Consider the following 21,249-nt stretch of genomic DNA (forward strand, 5'->3'; position numbering starts at 1 on the left):
GGGTTATGGTAGGGTCTCTGAGGTCACATAAGCTCACAGCATTCTTAGTTTTCTCTTTGCCTGCTGCATGTGGATCAGATGTAAGCTCTAGCTACTGCTACAACACCATGCCTATTTGCCTGCTGGCATGCGCCTGCCATGATGGTCATGGACTCATGTTCTGGAACTATAAGCAAGACCCCAATTACATGACCTCTTTTATAAGTCACTTCAATTGAGGGGTCTCTGTACCAACAGAAGAGTAACTAAGAATGCCCAATGAATTCTAAGATCAAGTAAAAAATCCAGATCCACAGAAGTAGGATACTCTCAGAAGTCAGTTTTGAGATGGCATGTCACAACTGCCTGTAAGTCCAATTCCAGGGGATCCAATGCTTTCTTCTGGCTTCTGTGAGCACCTGCATATATGTGGCACACCTACATATACGCAGGCACACACACTTAAAATAAAATAAAAGAAAAACACTGTTTATAGATGGCTGTACACTATAGGGTGTGATGGTGCATTTCTGTACATTTTAGGACCCTGTTATGGAGGCAGGAGGATCAAATGTTCAAAGTCAAGAGTCGGAATACAAATGATAACAAATGCTGATGTGGCTGTGAGGGAGGAAGAAGAGTCATACTCTGAATATAAACTAACACAGTCTGGAGGACTCTCACAATACTAGAAATAGAGCTAGCATATTTCCCAGTTATGCTTGTACGTACACCACCCAAAAGGCCTTCTTCCTACACTGGTACTGACGTATCCATGTTCATTACTATACTATTCCCATTACAAAGAAATGGAAATCAAACCAGATGTCCGCCAACCTATGAATAAGAAAAATATGGTGTGTATACACAATGGAATAGTGCATAGTTGTGTGGGGGAAAAAAAAGACATTTGAAGGTAAATGGATGTTACTGAAAACAGTTTTATTGAGTAAGGACGTCCAGCCCCTACAACACAAATGCCACCCATTCTCTCTCATCTGTGGGTACTAGCTTCAAGTGGACTTCTTTTTTGCATGTGTTTAACTTGGGAGTTATGAGAAAATTACAACAGGTCACTGATGGTAAGTGAATGCATTTAGGAAGGAGTGATAGTAGAATGCAAATTAAACTAAAGTAGAAAAAGGAAATCCTAGGGGCAGAAGACTTGATGCAGAGAGTGGAATATTGTGGACAGGAAAACAGGGGGAGGAGGCAGGGAAAAACACAAGCAAAATGAAAGGCTCATAGAAAAGCTATTCACGAACCAATGAACTCACAAAGCAAATAAATTGTATAAGAGGGAATAGTAAAACACACAAGATATGAAAGCCATTGGTGCGGTGGACATAGGGAGCGAAAGGTTTAAGCAAGGTTGAGGACAGGGGTAGGGGAAGGGGGAGTGGGCAGGCGTTAACCAAAACAAAGAGGCTTTACGAATCCCCACTAGGCTGTGTGTGTGTGTGTGTGTGTGTGTGTGTGTGTGTGTGTGTGTGTGTGTTTGTTATATTTAGGAGTTTGAACAGAGGTAACCCACATTAGTGAACACTACTATTTCCAAAAGTCAGGAATTATTAAATGAAAATTTTAATGCCAGGTGCCCCAAGTTATTGGTCAGTAAGGACCCAGAGATACCCAAAATAATATAGGCTATTGCCATTGCTCTTGATCACCCACCATAATTAGATGGTATGTCAGTACTGTGATAAAATACTAACCAAAGACAATATGGGAGGAAAGAGTTTATTTCAGCTTAGAGATCATAGTCCATCATTGAGGGAAGACACAGTAGGAGCTCAAGGCAAAATTCTGGAGAAGGCAAGAACTGAAGCAGAGACCATGGAAGTCTGCTGACTGGCTTGTTCCTCCTGGCTTGTAGAGGCCAGGGTCACCTGCATAGAGATAGCACTGCCCGCAGTGTTCTGGATCCTCCTACATATATTAGAAATTAAGAAAATGTCCTATAGACATCTCCACAGGCCAATTTGATGGAGGGAGTTCCTCAATTAGAGCCTTGCATGTCAGGTATATCTAGCTTTCTGTCAATTTGACAAGCACTAAGTAATCAAGTGGTAACATCCTAGTGTTGATGCCACCGCACTCTTTGGTTACAGTTGAAAGAAAACAATTTTGGAGTGACTAGGATTGCTTTCTCTCCCTCAGATGGATAGTTTTACATCTGCCAGAAGGCGCAGGCTGCTAGAAGTTTTCCCATAGCTGAACCTTGAGTGTTCCAATGTTGACCTTTCTACTAGGCAAGAGGTGCCCACTGGTGCAATAACGACAAGACTGTTTATGGGTGTAACTAACCACTTTACTGATTAGATTTGAGGCCTGTTCCATAGGAGAGAACTCATAACTCACACTGTAAACAAGGTCAAGCTCACTGCAAGGAAAGCCATAGGTCCCAGGGGAGAAACTATCGATGTTATATTCCTAAGTGGTCAAACCACCTTCTAAATATTTATGTTCATAGGCATAGATTTGTTTGTTTGTTTGTTTGTTTGTTTGTTTGTTTCACAGCCTTAGTTAGAGAAGTTTCTGACTGAGTAGGTTGTGATTGGTTGATGCAGAGACTCATTCCTGTTTGGAATTCTGAACAGAAGCAACTATGAGGGCTCAGGCATACATGGGATATCTATATCAACTGTTAACTACCTCTACCTTTAGCGTTTGGGGAACATCACAGAAGAGATAATGGAAATAATGGGAGAGCTAAGGATGGAGAGGAGCACTGAGAAATTCTGTCCTCTGGACAGGGCATGTCTGATGGCCACACAGATTTATAGTCCCTGTGGTTACCAGCTCACCATCAAGCCAAGTCCCAGCATGGAGATGGGAGGGGCTCCTGAGGCCAACTTTTGGCTGAGGAGCTATTGGTAGTTAATGGCTGCTAGCGAAGGAAAAAGAAATAACTTTTCTTTGGGGTTGTGAACACTGGAGGTTCCCTTTGCCCTGCGGATAACTTCATACCCATTCACATATGAGCAGAAATAACTGGACTCAAATGGATTAAATAAATTAGTAATTTTAAAACAAGACAGAAGTTGCAAGGGAGATGTGACAGGGCCGGGGGAAGGAGGGAGATGTCCTGGGAAGAGGTGGAGGGAGACAATAAGGGTAGGTAGGACCATGATACATTGTATACATGTATGAAATTTTCAATCTAATATTCAATGCCAGCCGGGACATAATGAGATACCCCTACCCGACCTCTTGAAAAAACAAAACCCAAACAAACAAACAAACAACAAAAACACCAAACCCAAAACAAAACCAAAAAAAAAAAAAAAAAGCAACGACAGTCTAAAGAACCCTTGTTCTGGTCAGATTCAGAAAGTGGTAAATCTATAGATTCAAGTTAGCTCAGAAAAATCTAGAAAGAAAAAGCCAGTCGGCAGAGGGCTTTTAAACAAGAGGTTTCAACTTTAGTCCTGAAGTTTATGATTTAAGAGCAATATAATAAGATCAAAATAGTTCTTCAGGTTATCATTGCTCCAAGGTACAAGAAGCATTTTAAAGGGAAACACAGAATGACAAATTGTACTTTAGGTATGAGGTGCTATGTTCATGGTGGGAGTAATTCAGTCATGCACCTAGATCTTGTCAGGTTTGCTATGGAAGATAGAAGCCTGCTTACTTTATCAACAAAGTTCATCCTAATAGTGATCTAATGATAAAAACAGGATTGCAACTGCTTTTTAAGAAATCTAATATCAGACCATGAACATGTTAGGCACGTTCTTTATTTTAATACTATATTCAGATTAGACTCCCTTAGTTCAATTAAAGAGTACCAAGGAGGGCACTCCTAATCCACATCCTTTCTCACCACATTCCTTGCAGAGATCAGACCAGAGAAAAGGCATTTCAATAGTGTCCAGGGAGACAACACTTGGAGATGCTATATATCCTCAATAGCTGTGGTGGTCTGAATGAGAATGGCCCACACAGGTCCACATAGGGAGTGGCAATATTAGGATGTGTGGCATTGTTGGGGGAAGTGTGTTTCAGTTTACTTCATGCTGCCTGCATATCAAGATGTAGAACTCTCAGCTCTTTCTCCAGCACCATGTCTGTCTGCATGTTTCCTGCCATGATGATAATGGGCTAAACTTCTAAAACTGGAAGCCAGCCCCATTAAATGTTGTCCTTTATAAGAGTTGTCATGGTCATGGTGTCTCTTCACAACAATAAAACCCTAAGACACTAGCCATGAAATGACTCCAACTGTTAAATATCCTTTCCTAAACCTCATTTCCATGATTCAATAACATAAACGAATAGTGTAATGAATATAATTTGGACTGTGTACTCTGGTGTAAGATGGAGATAAGATTTAAAGTTAAATAGATACGAGCAAGGTGTCAAAATTCAGTGCATCCCAGGTCCACCATTGGTAAAATGCAGAATGCCTTGTGGAACAGTTGTATCAGTTAACGGTGCAAGGCACCACTTAATACATCCTTGCCTAGCATGGCCAGGGAGAGTAGCTAATGGGTGTCCCATAAGCTCTCCTTCACTCTGCCTAATCCAGATCTGAGTAAATGGACAGTTGAATTTGTGGGGCTACAAGTGGGCATTCTATTTTAGATTTTAATAGAAACATTTTGAAAAAGACATGTCAGTCATAATATTCTGCTATGATTCAGATACTAGAATTACATCAAGATATAAACCTTTCAGATAAGGAATTCCCAATTTAAATTAGATTACTGACAGATTGAAATTATCCACTGCTTTTATGGTTAAATTAGGACCAGGAGCCAAAGCAAAGAAAGCTGGGATCTTGTAGTTATATAATCAGAAATCTAGAAATTTCACAAATATCCCAAGCATAACATCGCCATTCTCAGATTACTCAAGAGAAGTAGCTGACTTTGCAAAATGTAGTGGAGACAGAGACAGGTTAAGGTTGTCATGTATTTAACCCACAGGAGAATCTGAGTGCATTTCAAGCAGTGTTATCTGACTGAGTATGAAGGAGCTGCCAGTCTTCCTGGAGTCTTGGAGATCTTAGACCTACTGACAATTTCCACCAAGGAATAAGACCATTATGTTTTAGGCAAATTTAAATTAAATTAATTGAATTCTCCAATTTCTAATGCTTATGATTTAGTAAGAATTGGTACAGAAAACAAAAATAAAACCTATCAGACATACAAAAGAAATAACCAGAGATTATGCAGGGAGTTGTGTAACTCTGTTTTCTTACTTACAAACTATTCCTTTATTGTTGGAGCTAAGGGAGTCGCAACACACTGCACAGGAACAAGAAGTGGATTTAGTAGCATTAATTTATTAGTAATAAGTACCAAGAAGGAAAAAAATCTAATATCTACTTAAGGAATACTAGGAACAATGGGGAGGAACAGTGATGAATATACTTGATATGTTATGTTAACCTCATGTATATACTTGTTATGTTATATCAACCTCATGTATATACTTGTTATGTTATGTCAACCTCATGTATATACTTGTTATGCTATGTCAACCTCATGTATATACATGTAATGTCATGTCAACCTCATGTATATACTTGATACGTTATGTCAACCTCATGCATATACTTGATACGTTATGTCAACCTTTAACTATTTCCCTGTAACCAGGAGCACTGGGGCAGTGGATGAATCACAGTGACACATCTTGAAGAATTTGATGTCACATCTCTAAGATCGATGAGAGGACAATGTGATTTAGAAGGCAGCATCTGTTAGTGTGACTCAGCACTACAGTTGACACACCAATAGACAAATGGATTCACTCAGCAGAGGGCTAGTGAAGGGATATAGAATCTATCAGCAAAATAAGAAATACTTCATGGCACTCCTTTGCTCCTCATTAAGTTCTTCAGATGAGCTTAAGTTTAATAATTCTATAAATTGTTATTAAAATAAATGTACTTTTCATACTAAGCACTTGGAAGTCTTGGTGGGACATAACTATAGGGCCACTCTATCTATCCTCTCTTATTCTAAAATGCAAATTTTATTTAGGGCCAGGGACGCATTGAAATACAAAAGGGAATAGTTATGAGAAAATTCCCTAATATTTATCACAAAAGCTATCATAATTAACAAATGTAACATGTCCCCAAGACAATATTTGGCTAATTGATAATGAATTCAAGAAAGAAAACTATTTGCTACTCAAAGACAAGTAAGCTATGTCAATATAAAGTGTGATGGAATTCAACACATGACCTATATTAAGAAGTTTGCAAAACCACTTGAGGAAGAGGTCCAAGAAAAATACTGTTTCAGCATTAAAAGTATCTTCCAAGTTAAAGAATGACAGGAAAAATAATACACATGGGATTGCTAAATTATTCTCCAAGAGCTCTAGGTATATGCAGTTCCATTCGGAAAGGAACTCAATTTCCAAATACTCTATTTTTTCTCAGAAAAAAACTACACACACACACACACACACACACACACACACACACACACACACACACACACACATATATATACATGTGTGTATATATGTAATAAGCCAATCTCTCAATATTTCTCCTTCTCCTCTCTTCCTCACCAGATAAGTCTATACAACCCACAAATGTAGCTAAAAAATTCAGTGCTATTTCTTCCTTACCTATAAAATCATGAAGGGGCCAAATCTTTTCAGAGATGGCTCTATTTACAATATTCTACTCCTGAGAGAACAGAGCTTCAGAAATTAACATTTCTTCTGATGAACCATTTGTAAGTAGGAAACAGTAGGAAATGGACATGCACATTCCCAAGAGTTCCACTTGAAAACTTCCATGAGATCCTGGGGTTGCATGCATGGTTAGAGGGTGCATCACATAAATACAAAACAAACTATGTTTATTGCCCTTAGTAATGTAAGTTTGTACCTAAGAGAAAGGGGAGATATTAGCAAACTTATTCAGTAAAATCCTATTATTTTCACATTAAACTGTAATTTATTAAAATGAGGTGAGTCTTCTGGTAAGAATTACCACCATAGGCAATAACCATCTGGAAGGCAAGGCCTTGCTCAGAGTCTCATTTGGCTTTGTGAGAATTCATGATTCAGAAGGTCAATAAGTTCTATTTATTAATCAAACACCTGTCCAAATGATGATGCTGGTGACTAGTCAGGAAAAGGTGTGTGGATTTCAGAGTTAAAATTAAGTCCTTTCTAAGTCTTTATTCTAAGTCTTTTTATTCCATCACATGTATAAAAATAAATCAATTTCTAAAAAGACTATTTCTCATTTTCCTTTAAAGTTCCTATTTTATATTCTATAAACATATCATTTATAGTACACTGCTAAAGATTGCTATGCCACTATCATCTGTCCCCAAATCAATAAGATCTCTTCTTTGGTAATATGCTGCTACAAAGCTCTGCCTGCATTCTCATGTTCACTGTAGAACTGATTCATTAACAGTCACGATGTGGCATCAATCTACATGTCATGTCCAACAACACATGGTGGATGAATGAATGGTGGTATAAGCACACAAGACTATTACTAAGCTGTAAGTCAATGCAGTCCTGTGCTCTACAGCAACACAGATGAGTCTAGAGGATTATGTGAAATACGCCAGGCAAGGAAAATATTCTTCATAGTCCCCTGCGTGTGCAACCATGAGACCCTCGTAATGACAAGATCAGTTAGATAAAAGGAGCAAGCTCGTTAGTGCAGGGGGCAATGAGAGATTGTAACACTATTTGCTATCTAAAAACTGCCACAAGGGAGGATTTGTGAACCCTCCCTCCAAAAAGAAATGATAAATGTTTATGGAGATGGATATGCGAATTACCCAGATTTGATCTTTGTAGACTGTTACACACATGTATAAATATCCTACTCATAAATATATATAATTACTACCAGTTTAAATACAAGGAGCCCCCCCCCCAACAAATAAAAACATTAAATCTCCTTAAAGCCATGTAACTCTGCTATCTACCCTGGGGACTAACATCATATAGTTCTCTTCCTGTCAAACGCTCCCTTCAGAAGGCCCTAGAATAGTCAGTTCTCGCCCATGTAAGCACTTTTAAAACAAGCATCAATACTGTCTCTTTACTACACTTCACCAGCTTGGATCAGCTCTAGCTTGCTCCTTTATTCCCATCAAAGATTATGTCCAATTTCATATATTTGAGCTTATTTGCATGTTCCTTCAATTGAAAATCAACTTTGCAGTTGTGTCAAAATGACCATTTATGCAAGAAAACAAGTATGCACCCTTCAAGAAGCTAAAACAAAGTTATAATGAAGCAAAAGTTCTTATTCAAGAATAAACTAAATTATTTACAGATAAACGGTCCACACGCAGCTGGAATTGGGGCAGTGGGGGCTGCCTTAGCTCTGCTCACCTCTCCCGGGGAACAGCAAACCAGTATTCAGGCTGCTTTCTTCTCTTGCTATACTGCTGAACCATGGTGGCGGTGTGACTGGCAAAGGATTTTCTCATTGGCTTTCCCACTTTGATGCACAGAAACATGGGCGGGGTCTTACTCTTCTCTTCTTTTGAGGGAAGTATATCTGAATCACAGAAGAAAGCAATCCTCAACCCTGTTAACACCAGTGACAGTTAAAAGGTTCTCAGCTTACAAAGAGGGGCTGACCCCGTGTGGGAGCACGATTCACCTACATAGGATTAGACCTAATGAACCATAAGACGCTCTTTGGCACACAAAGACAACATGCTTGCATGTTTCAGGATAGTACATGTTATATGACATGCTACACACTAAGGGTAAGCATAAAAACCAGCACAGAGACAAATAGCATAACACCACAATGCAATATGGTTTATAGCTAAAATCTCTCAAAAGCATTTTTGGCTGGGAATGGTGGCATGCAACTTTAATCCCAGCACTTGGGAGGCAGAGGCAGGAGGATCTCTGTGAATTGCCACCTGGTATACAGAACAAGTTCTACCAAGGATACATAGTGAGAACTCCTCTCCTCTCCTCCTCCTCTCTTCTATCCTCCTCTCCTCTACCCTCCCCTCTTCTGTCCTCCCCTGCTATTCATCCCCCCATCTCTCTCATACACTCATACACACATATACAGTTTCAACTTCTTTAGATTTAGGCATGCAAGGTAATAAAAAAATTTGTTTGAAAGAGTTAAATACTTCTGAAACAGAAATCTATATTTAGTTCAAGGTCTACAAATTGTTTTGTAAATTTTTACCTCAGTCATTAATGCTCAGTCTGCCTCAGTAATTAAAGTGGGCCATAACCAAAGACACACGGCTTCCATGTGTATATATGTAGCCATACATATGAGAACATGCACACGCAGAAACATACATACTACACATACACACACACATACACACACATACACACACACACACACACATATACACACACACCAAACAAAACATCCAACCAAAACCCGACCAAACAACGTCTTACCTTCAATTGGTACCTGAATTCTCTTTAACAGCCATAACTGAATCTCAGATTTGTTATCCATCTGTGCACTGTGACACATCTTGTCTAGAGATGATCCCAAAGAATCCAGAACCTCTTTATTGTTAATTACAGTTTCCTCTGCACTAGGATCTAGTTTCAGGGGCAGAGTTTCTCCCCCTTTTACCCAGAGTGTACCTGGCTCTTTGTTGTCCTCAGGTGGGGAATCACCTGCTTGGGGAAGAGAGCTACTAAGTGTGATGTCTATTCCTCCTGGTTCAATACTTTTGCGGTCACTTAACTCTGACTTCTGCACATTTTCTAACAGCTGTGACCCTTCCTTGTTTTTATTTAGGTAAAATTCAATGAGTTTAATTTTATCTAGATCTTCGTGTATATTCAGCGTGCTTTCCCCCAAGTTTTCTGGGGATCCAGAGTGTTTGTCTACTTCTGGGGCTTCATCTTGCTTCTCAGCAGTTTCTAGATCTAGGGCTCCCTTCAGTTCAGTATCACTCTCTGGTCCCATAACTTCCTGGGCTGACTGCACGTGCCCCTTCTTTGCAGACATGACTGTATGCGGCCCATCCTTCTTTTGGTCATAGGAAAGACATTCTTTCGTGGCATCTCCTTTGTTGATTCCACTCTCAGGTTGAGAAGAAAGTTCTTCCAAGTCAACAAAGTCCTCATCTCCTTTTAAAAGACAGTTTTCTTTGGCTGTAGGTTCCAAGGCAGCACGCATGCTGAGCTGGGTCACTGAGGGAGACTCACTGGTTGTTCCCCTGGAAGATTGCAGATTCTTTAATTTCCACAATTCAGAGTTGTCTGGGGGCTCTATGCGTGTGCAAGTACGTTCAGTTGACTCCTCAGGAGAGCGCACTGATTTGGCATCTAAAGCAAGGGTCCTCTCCCCATTCTGCTGTCGTTTTTCCTTGTTGATGGACTTGAATTTACTGAATGGATTGATATCTTTCTCTGAAGCCAGGTCCTCCCATTCTCCAGGCCTGTACAGAGGACAAAGATCCCGAGGTAGGTCACTGTAGGGGCAAAAATGGTGGATGCACATAGAATGTTAAAAATAAAAGCAAAAATGAACTGGAGGAAAGAAACAAAACAATACAACCAAAACAAACCAAAAACATACTACAACTTAAAGTTATGCAAAAAATGATTTCAAAATAAGAAAATGAAACCAAGAGACCGACTGTAAAATAAAATATAACTCAAACAAAAGGACTGACAAATGAATGAGTCACATGAGTTGTACCTTCTGATAGATCACACAGATGTGTTCTGAGCATACAGATGTTACCTGAAAGACTCTTCAATATGAAATAAAGTGTCTGGCATTTATGAAGGGAAGCACAAAGAAGAGATTTAGCATCAGTGACTAAAATTCCTGAAGTCAAATGTTTCCCTTTTTAGAAATTGGTAGGAATTAGAAATCAACAGCAGAATCCTGAAAGGATCCTTGATATCTCTGCTCATTTATCTGTTCTCTATAAACTGACTTTGAATATACATAGTGTTTCTTGCCTTAAAGATGGATTTTTCCAATTTTTTAAAAAAAATTGCTACTTGCAAAGGAGGTACAAAAATTAACTTTCATTGTTACTGGAAGTAATACCATTTTACAATTTAAAGAGGTACATCAAAACTTTTACAGAAAAGTTCTTAAAACATTGCTTCTGTTTCTAAGGTATTTAAAAATTTTTAATTTATCAACTGAAACATGTTATCCTGAGATATAGTCAGTTAACTACCCTCTAACAGGAGATGCTTAGAACTAGATTTGAATTATATAAAAGATTTGCTAAGTATGTTCTTCCAAGTTCAAAATCAGTAGCCAGGACATTAAATGTTTTAATTCGGATGGTGGTTTGCTAGTTTTTATGTTATTGCTTTGTGAGTTTGTTTTGTAAACCAGACTGCTTTGAACTTACAGCCCTCCTTCGTAGACCTCCCAAGGGCTAGGATTATAGCCTGTACCACTGCACTTGGTTAAGAAAAATACACATTTTAGTATGGCTGTAATAATCTTGAGGGCCCCTGAGTCTTCACCTACAATACTAGTAGCATCTCTGCTGAGTTCACAAAGATAAAAAATTCCTTTCCAAAGTAAATACTTTCAATTCCAGAATTAAGTATGCTTTCTTAAAGGGTTTTCAAGTAGTACTTTGTCCATTTTAGCTTTAAAAGAAATCATCAAGCCAATAAAATTACTAAGTTCCAAGTAGTTTTGAGTTTAAACAAAGACTCCCTCCCTGGAGTGACTTTATGAAGTATTTGCATGGAAAACTCGGGCCTTTCCCAATAGGAAATGAAACCCCATATAAGTGCTAGGCGCTACTAAATGGCGTAAAAGCTTTAATTCACCCTTCAATTTAATAAGCATTCATAGGAGGCTATGGTAAAATGACGGTGGTAGCTGAGCGTTTGTTCTGTAGAAATGTGAATCCACTAAGTGGGCTAAGCGATCCCAAAAAACGCTTTGGACGCTTTGACTGTACAGTTAAATGACTGAGATAATCCTGTCATATTGCAACTTGAAATTTCATTTGGTAGGCTAAAGACTGAGGTGTCCTGCAGATTAAAGAACTCTTCACATCCTTGATTAACAAGTTGAAGTTTCTTCCATAAACATCCAAGCTCTTTTACTTCCCCACTCTCATGGAGAATGACTCGCTTGACACATTCACCTGCATTCCAGCCTCCTACCCAAGCTTGCCCACTCCTCCATTCTCCTTCCTTTGCTCTAGTCCAAGCTGCCAGTTCCCCAAGCAAGACTGATTTAATCATAAGCTTTGTATGCTTGCAACTGCCAGGAACTGTTGAGACTAAGTATATAATGGTGGCAACTCGTTCTCATTCCTCTGTTAATTAATATTTTCCTAGATTTAGCCCAGCAACTATTAGGGAATCGATAGTCCTCACAGTTGTTCCCTTCCTACTTTCTGTGGCAGCTGGACCCATTAAATACCCACCTTCACCCCAAAACCCCGAAGTGAGGATGGCTAAGCTAAAGTCCTTATTCTCTCCTCTTTGCCCCACCTTCTACCTCTTTACCTCCCCCAACCCCCCACCACTGACGCCAGGTAGATCTTAAATAGCTATTTTTTTTCCTTTACTATTTGGGAAACTTTACTAAATTTTCTTAATCATTTCTATTTCCCATTTTTCTATTTTTCAATTTCACAACACAAAATCTCCACCTCTTGGTTTCCTTCTTAGTCCCTTGCTTCTGCAAATACCCTCACTTTGAAATTCCATTTAAAGCTCACTCTAGCCCCTGGTCTAAAGAGAAGAAATGGCCCTTACGATGGCAAGGCGTCTTTGATCTTCATGTGGGATATGTCACTGTACAGGGCAATGGAGACCACCTCTTCCATGGGGCAGATGAGACCATATTCTTCGCAACCGTTTTCAATCACTAAGGGATCGGACTTATGAGGGTCAAACATGATGTTGTTAGGAGTGACAATCATGACACCCCCAACCACACCCTGCAGAAGGAAGGAACAGAAGGTATTACTTGGGATAGGAAAGTATTCCTCAGCCATCACAGAACCTTCCATGTCCTCCCACTGCCTGAGCCAGTCTCCTGTGTGACAATCACATCCCTGTTCGGAAAGCTAGAAAACAATGCTGGTAGCTGGGAAGGAGTCAGAGCAGTGGCAGCTCCTGGTTGCTCATACAGCTGCAACTGGAAGACTGTATTAAGATCTTGCCTTGTTAGTTACCCAAGACCCCTGAGCATAGCTCCAGGATTGGAGTTTGAACAAGAAAAAGGGGGGCAGGAATTAGGAACCCCCAGTCCCACACTCTCCTTATAGCTTCTTCCTCCTGCCTGGGGCCAAGGATAGGCCAAGTTCCATTCTCCATCCAAAGGAACATTCTTGAGTAAAAAATTCTCAGAATGTATTGACTGATGGTTACCTGACCCTCTGGAAAGTCCCAGGTAGAGTTTAAATGCATGTCATGCTTGCTAGCCAATAAGTTTGAATTGTAACCTTGCTGATGTAACCTGTGTCCCTAAAAAATATAACTGCTTGTAATAGCCATTCGGGGTTGCCTTCTCATCACTCGTCTCGAGGGACTGACTGAGGATTGACACTGATGTTCCAGAAAATAAACCTCTTGCTTTTGGGGGAAAAAATGTTGCCCCATACACTCACGTCTCATGGGTCCCCATTTCCCTATCAAAAAGAAAACAGACCGTTCCAAGACCACTGATGGTCAAGAACAAGGTGCTTTACAATCCACTCAGCAAGACATTACCATGTTTCTAGTGTGTGACTCATGTGTGTAGTGCGGAAGGAGAATTGGAATCGTGGTGCCAAAGGACAGTCCCAATGTTTTTGTCTAACATAACTGCAAGTATCATCTCCAGTCAAATTTAATATAAACGGCAACAGGGAAAACTTGCAGGTCCAATTTGTACAGATGTGCTGTGGAAATTTGTCAGTAGCCTGCCGATCTAAAACCTGGAACTTTCTCAGATTACACTGAATTCCCCAGTTGATCAGCAAGATAGTATCTATGAGGGACCTTAGGAGACTCCCAGGGACTAAGCCAGTTGCTAACTTTGATGAGTCTTATAATTATCTTTCTGAAATGTTTGCAGTTCAGGATTTTTTTCCTTTCAAAAGTTTCTCTGCTGTTTATAATCTGATGTAAAATGTCAAAGGTCTGTATTAATATTCAGCACAGAATATCAATACAGACCTTTATTTGGAAGTTCACAAAAAGTTGGATTTCTTTTGTAAATATCAACAACTAGAAAAGTGAAAACATGATACAGCTGAAGTAATTTTAAACACTAACATCACCAGCATCAACACTAAGTTAAAAACTTCCATTGCCTAGATTAAAGGTAAATCATTACGAGATTCATCTCCTTTAAGTATTATACCCCACTAGTTAAATTTTAGTGCCATTCTTATCTGATAGATGGAAAAAGTATACAATAAGGATGCTTAAGTACCCTCCCTTGCATCTTATATCCAGCAAGAGGTAAGAGTTAGAATTTTAATCATACAAAATTTACAGGTGAAGAGGTATAAAAAACCAACCAAACAAACAAACAAAAAAACCAACAAAAAAAAAGGCAAATCCAAAATCACAAGACACCGTGTTTCCATTTAATGATTGTATTCACTTAAGTAGGAAAAAGGCCAAGGAACCAGAAACAAAAATCAATGAATGTTTGTCAAATCATGCACTTCAGTTGTGGGTAAAATACTCCCATCCAGCAATGGGTCTTCTTATTTAGTTTCTGCAGATTCCCTGACCAGTAAGCAATCACAGTGGCAGATACCTTTCCATCAGTGAAGTAGCGACAGTTCATTTTGAGGAATTTTACAACACCTGGCTCATCTTCTTCGGAAGTAGATGATAAGACCCTCTCGATGGGTTTTAAGGCCTTTCTTGCTAAATCTGCATCCTATAAAAGCAAAAATGTTCAAAATTAAGGGGAAAAAATCACCTTGCAAAACATATTACACCATAAGTATGCTATCTACACTTCTCCTTAAACATTAAAAAGGGAAATGACACATATCCTTCAAAAATACTACAATTTGTCCTTCTAACCGGTAAGAAGGACACATGCTCCACTATGTTCATAGCAGCCTTATTTATAATAGCCAGAAGCTGGAAAGAACCCAGATGTCCCTCAACAGAGGAATGGATACAGAAAATGTGGTACATTTACACAATGGAGTACTACTCAGCTATTAAAAAGAATGAATTGATGAAATTCCTAGGCAAATGGATGGACCTGGAGGGCATCATCCTGAGTGAGGTAACTCAATCACAAAAGAACTCACACAATATGTACTCACTGATAAGTGGATATTAGCCCAGAAACTTAGAATACCCAAGATATAAGATAGAATTTGCAAAACACATGAAGCTCGGGAAGAATGAAGACCAAGGTGTGGATACTTTGCCCCTTTTTGGAATTGGGAGCAAGGCACCCATGGAAGTTGCTACAGAGACAGAGTTTGGAGCTGAGACGAAAGGATGGACCATCTAGAGATTGCCATACCCGGGGATCCATCCCATAATCAGCCTCCAAATGCTGACAGCATTGCATACACTAGCAAGAATTTGCTGAAAGGACCCTGATATAACTGTCTCTTGTGAGACTATGCCAGGGCCTAGCAAACACAGAAGTGGATGCTCACAGTCAGCTATTGGATGGATCACAGGGCCCCCAATGGAAGAGCTGGAGGAAGTACCCAGGGAGCTGGGGGGATCTGCAACCCTATAGGTGGAACAACAATATGAACTAACCAGTACCCCCCCAGAGCTCGTGTCTCTAGCTGCATATGTATCAGAAGATGGCCTGGTCAGTCATCAATGGAAAGAGAGGCCCATTGGTCGTGCAGACCTTATATGCCTCAGTACAGGGAAACGCCAGGGCCAAGAGGTGGGAGTGGGTGGGTGGGGGAGTGGGTGTGGGGGGGGGGACTTTTGGGATAGCATTGGAAATGTAAATGAAATAAATACCTAATTAAAAAATACTACAATTTGTTTATTTTTCTTGTTTTCAAAAGTTTCCCTACTATTTGTAACCTGATATAAATTCTTGACTATAAAAACAGAGTATTAATACCTTTCTTTAGAAGTGCACTAAAAGTTGAATTATTTTTTTAAACATCAACAATCAGAAAACTAAACTCATGACACAGCTGAATTTTTAATGCTAACATCACAAACTCCTAACGAAATTGAAAATGCTTATTTTCTAAATTAGCGGTAAGATTGCTAAGTATCCCAATCAAACTAAGATCAAAAAATATATGTAGGCCCATAAAACTGTTTCATTAAATGTTTTCGAAAATATCCCAAATTAAAGAACTCATTGTAGATTACTGATTCCAATTCCTTAGGAAACGCACAATGTACTCACTTAACTGGGGATTTTGCATCCAGCTTTTGTACGGTGGTCTCAACCTGTGGGTAGTGACCCCTTTGGGGATTGAATGACCCTTTCACAGGGGTCATCTAAATCCATCAGAAAACACTAGTATTTATATTATAATACATAATAGTAGCAAAATTACAGTTATGAAGTAGCGATAAAAATAATCTTATGGTTGGGAGTCAACCCAACATGAGAAACTGTATTAAAGGGTCACAGTATTAGGAAGGTTGAAAATCACTGCTTTTGCACACAGCATGTACTTTTACCTTTGAGACCCTTTGTAAAAAGGTATATTGAGATAGGCTACATTCTCTCAACTGATAGCAACTTTCCTAACCTCACCACTTTACAGAAGTTTTCAAATGTAATCTTTTAAAAACATAGTGAACTGATTTCCACAACTAATCATAAGCATGAACTCCCTTGTGTAAGATGCTGGCATACATACAGGCAGCTTATCATACTCTGCATCTGATGATGATGGAGAGACAGTAGCACCAGGGGTGGATGAAGAAAGCTGTATGGTACTAGAAGAGATGTTGGCATCTGGCACAAACAGGACCTGGGAACAAGACAGCATGGCTGAGTGAGGGCTGAAGTCAAGCAATTCCTGATCTCACACCGAGGGAACTCACCCCTCTGTACATCACACTCAGTGCCTCAGCAAGACCCAGGGAGCTTTCTTTCTATTAACAAGCAACATGGAGTCTTCTAAACTACCCCCAAACCATTCTCAGCAATATAAATGTCACAGTGTAATGGCTACAGATTACTGACACTGCAGGAGAACCAGAGAGTATCTACCTGGTCAGACTAGGAAAAACCTGCACAGTAGGAACTGGAAAGGAGGGAGAGAAGAGCCTTCCAAGGAGTAAGAGTAACGCAACAGCTTGAGTATACCTGAAATACTTGGAGTCAGTAATACAGTGTGTGTGTGTGTGTGTGTGTTGTGGTGGTTGTTGACTAGGTATGCCCCCCCACCCCAGACTCATGTTTTTGAATGTTTGGTCCATGGGAGTAGTACTATTAGGAGGTGTGGTCTTGTTGGAATAGGTGTGGCCTTATTAAAGGAAGTGTGTGATTGTGGGGGAGGGCTTTGAGGTCTCCTATGCTCAAGCTCTGCCCAGTGTGAGACACAGTCTCCTTCTGCTGCCTGCAGAGCACTTCTCCAGCACATGTCTGCCTGGATCTTGCCATGCTTCTTCCCCATGATGATAAAGGATTAAACCCCTGAAATTGTGAGCTGGCCCCAATAAATGTTTCCCTTTATAAAAGTTACCTTGGTCATGATGTTACCCTAAGACTATGTGTGTGTGTGAGTGTGTGTGTGTATGTGTATATATATATGTAAAACTATATATATATATAACTATATGTAACACTCATGTATGTAAATATATACTTTTCTATTATTTACTATATCTATTTATTAATATATTAAATATATTTAAATGTATAATTAAAATATGTATGTATATATATACACACACACACACACACACACACACATATATATATATATATATATATATATATATATATATTCATAGACTTAACCTGCTTTAATAATCTGAAAACTCCAAATCTAAAATGCCCCAAATGGGCTTAGTTTCAGAATTTGGAGCATTTTGGAGTTTAGATTTCTGCATTGTAAATGCTAAACCTATATGAAGAGAGAAAAAAACCGCACAGCAGGCTACCACATAGAATACTCCTGCTAGGCAGCACTGGGACAGTCCAGGCTGGTGGCTATACAGAGAATGGTGCAAGGTAGTACCAATATAGTTATCCCTACATTTTCTCTCCTCTTTGCATTTTATCGATTAAAAATAAAAGTAGCCCAAGTCTCCACTGCAAAACAGCCTGCATCCTGAACTGGTATTGTGATACCATAATTCAATATTCTTCCAATAAAACAGCTACATTTGGGCATGAAATCAACTATAATTTAACAATAATCTTAACATAAAAACCTTGGCTGTTGTTGACAGAATTTGAGGCCAATCATTCAACAGCTGATCTCATATCAATAGCGTTAACATTTCTATTTTAGCATTAGCTATTTAAACTCACTTCAGAGAGCTGGCAAGATGGCTCAGAGTTTGAGGTCCAAGCCTGATGACCTGAGAAACTGGAGAAAAAGCCAGACGCAGCATCACATCTATAGCCCCAGCTTCCTAATAAGAAGATGGGAGGCAGAGGCAGGGGAAGCACAGGGAAACTTGCAGGCCCGCTAGCCTTGAACACTCAGCTGAGGAGCAGAGAAAGACTGATGCTGCCTCATTCACAGAGAAAGAACTGCCTCCCAAAAGTCTTTTGTCACACCAATTTTTGTGTGCACCTAAACTTACACACCTACACACACAGGGAGCGGGGGACAAAAAAAAAAAAAAAAAAAAAAAAAAAAAACAACCCTCATTTGAATCCCAAAAAAAGAGCTATAATCAGAAAATACATTAAAATAAAGGTGAGAAAAATCTAAGTCAATGGATGTAAGATGATTGATGACTGGATACTGCTGAAAATATGAGCCACACAATTATTAAACACCTATGGAGAGGTTGATCAAAAGCAGCTCTGAGTGGACATAAAGGTAAACAAAGAGGCATATCAGCAGCTAGTAGAATCTAGTTTCTGTAAGATCAGATCGAGCCCGTTTCTCGGGGTATAAGCACTCGCCTACAGCGTCATACTGAACTATAGAGCTTCCATGATGTGCTAGCAACGAACACATTGAGGCGGTTTAGAGGGTTTCTGTTTACCACACCTTCAGTATCAGTGAATGGCAACCGCCAAGGCTTTGAGTCCAATGAAATCCATTCAGAAATGATTCTAGTTGTGTGGTCTTAGTACATAGTGCCTGCATTTATTTTATGTAGTTAAACTAGAGAAACCAATGCCTCTGAATGCCGAGAAAGTAACAGGCAACACAGTAGGCGACAGCGTGTGAGAAGGCTGGGAAGCTGGGTGGGCTTCTTCAGTAAAGTGTAACTGGGCCTTGACAATGGGGCTGGGGAGAGGTTTTCTTCTTGTGTTTGTTCCAGTACAAGAGAAATGGAGATTTAAGGTGATTTAAGGTGATTTAAGGAGATTTAACGTTCATCATAAAACAAATTGCCTCTTTAACCTAGAGAAAAACAATTCAGTATATATAGCCAAGGTGTTTTATAAGTAGGAAAACAGTTTTAAGTGTATATTCACAGAAGGACACTTAAAACTGCAAAAGTACATGCATTGTACATTAAACCACATTTGGAACAAGTCACAAAACAGTACAACTCAGAGTCTCCTGAAAAGCACTGTAGGTCTCAGCTATTTTTTTTATAAAGCTATTCTGATCCTAGTATTTGTCTTTTGAAGCAACAAGTCTAGGGTAAGAGTTTTTAGTTCATTCAATGAGAAAGTCCACATCCCTGCCATGGTCAAAGCCAGCCTAGTTCATCTCTATCTCAAGGTGATCAGCAAACCAACCTCAGAAGGATAACTCTCAAGTTGTCTGGAAACAGAACAAATCAAACTGGCTCTGAAGGCTCAGATCTACTAGCAAGATAGCATTAGATAGCCAGTGATTCCGTGGACAAGGCTGCACTTCACCTTAGAGATGCGTTTCCAGTGACTGAGCCATTAACACATTGGTTAAATGTACTTTTGAAGGAAAAACAAAACAAAACAACAACAAAAAAAACCAAGCCAGCTAAATCATCTGACATCCTGTACAGAGTACCAAACACTTACTTTATCAAAACTAAAAGGAAGCACTGTACATTTGTTCTTTATTTATGCTGACTAAAGTTCGTAAAATCCTGAAGCACAATGTAGGTTGGTTTTCTCATGACGATTTTTTCTCAATATCTTTCTTTTTCTTTGGCAAGTGGACAATTATGGTACAAATTAAGATAAAAAATTATTTCTAAATTAAAATGAAATGATGGCCATGCTTTCCTAATAGATTAAATTGAGCTCGTAAATCAGAGTTAAACATTGTAAGAGATCGTGTTATATTTGACAGGAAAAAGTGTTTCTTAATCTAAAACTCCTCTTGATGCCCCTGTAAACACAAGGATACATCTGAGTTAATTATCAGAACTAAGACACCTTCAGAACTCTTGGCTCTAAGGGAGATGAACGAGTCATCACTGAAGACAATTTTGAGGCGCCAATACTAAGTTATTTACTTTGGTAACAAAAAAATGAAGGCAAAATTTCTAAAGTAATGGTCACCATAAAAAATAATTACCTGGCCTGGAACAATAGTGTGTGTGAAGAGTTTATTCAATTCCACTAATTTATTGGGAGTGACGTTAAACTTCAGTGCAACAGAGTTGAGGGTGTCCTGGCTTCCAGCCTACAGGAGAAAAATGAACAAGAGTCAGAGTGTGTAAGGCAAAACCAAAACAAACAGACAAACAACAAACAGATACAAAGTACCAACTTGGTCATGACAGCATTGAACCAAACATAATAGCTCTGTTCAGACCTACCATGTAAAAGAGCAGCTATTAAATTTTCCTTTTTCTGTCCTTTCTTGAGCTGGTTGTTTTTATGTTGCTGTTGAGTTTCAGTTTTGTATTGAAACAAAGTTGCACTTCAGCCTGAAAATCACTAGGTAGCCCAACTTTGCCTCAAGTTTGCCTTAGCTCTTGTGTCTCAGCTACCCAAGTACTGAGATTTTCGGTGTGACTACCCTGCTTGGCTCCTTTATAATACTTAATAAAACTACACACAAAAGCATCTTAACTGCGGTTCATCTCTGGACCTCCTCGTCCTCTGCTGTTGCCGTGCACTAACTTAGGTGTATTATTTTCTATTAGAAAACACATCCAACCCTAAGGATTTTCAGCTTTAACATCAACATAAAACATAAGGCTGAGAATCCACACCAAGTCTGCTGCTCACTGGCTGTACAGCTTTACATGGTCAGTCTAAAACAAGGATTTATTAGAAGAATA

The 21,249-nt window shown here is 39.3% G+C and overlaps 1 protein-coding gene across 6 annotated transcripts in view; it reads right to left on the reverse strand.

Annotated features, from left to right (window-relative positions):
• Positions 1-21,249, reverse strand: part of Ncoa7 (nuclear receptor coactivator 7) — a 162,119-nt gene that overhangs the window by 35,800 nt on the left and 105,070 nt on the right. For 2 of the 6 annotated variants that reach the window (XM_011243153.3, XM_011243155.3), the window contains exons 5-10: positions 20,538-20,645; positions 16,749-16,862; positions 14,687-14,812; positions 12,688-12,872; positions 9,376-10,406; positions 8,323-8,521 (exon numbers count right to left, since the gene is read on the reverse strand). In XM_011243153.3, the coding sequence (XP_011241455.1) occupies positions 8,323-8,521; positions 9,376-10,406; positions 12,688-12,872; positions 14,687-14,812; positions 16,749-16,862; positions 20,538-20,645 (1,763 nt within the window). The remainder of the gene's footprint in view (positions 1-8,322; positions 8,522-9,375; positions 10,407-12,687; positions 12,873-14,686; positions 14,813-16,748; positions 16,863-20,537; positions 20,646-21,249) is intronic. The other 4 variants (NM_001358841.1, NM_172495.6, XM_011243154.3 and 1 more) reach the window with 4 other exon arrangements.

Source organism: Mus musculus, chromosome 10, assembly GCF_000001635.26.
Source record: "Mus musculus strain C57BL/6J chromosome 10, GRCm38.p6 C57BL/6J".
In the NCBI taxonomy this organism is placed as follows: domain Eukaryota; kingdom Metazoa; phylum Chordata; class Mammalia; order Rodentia; family Muridae; genus Mus; species Mus musculus.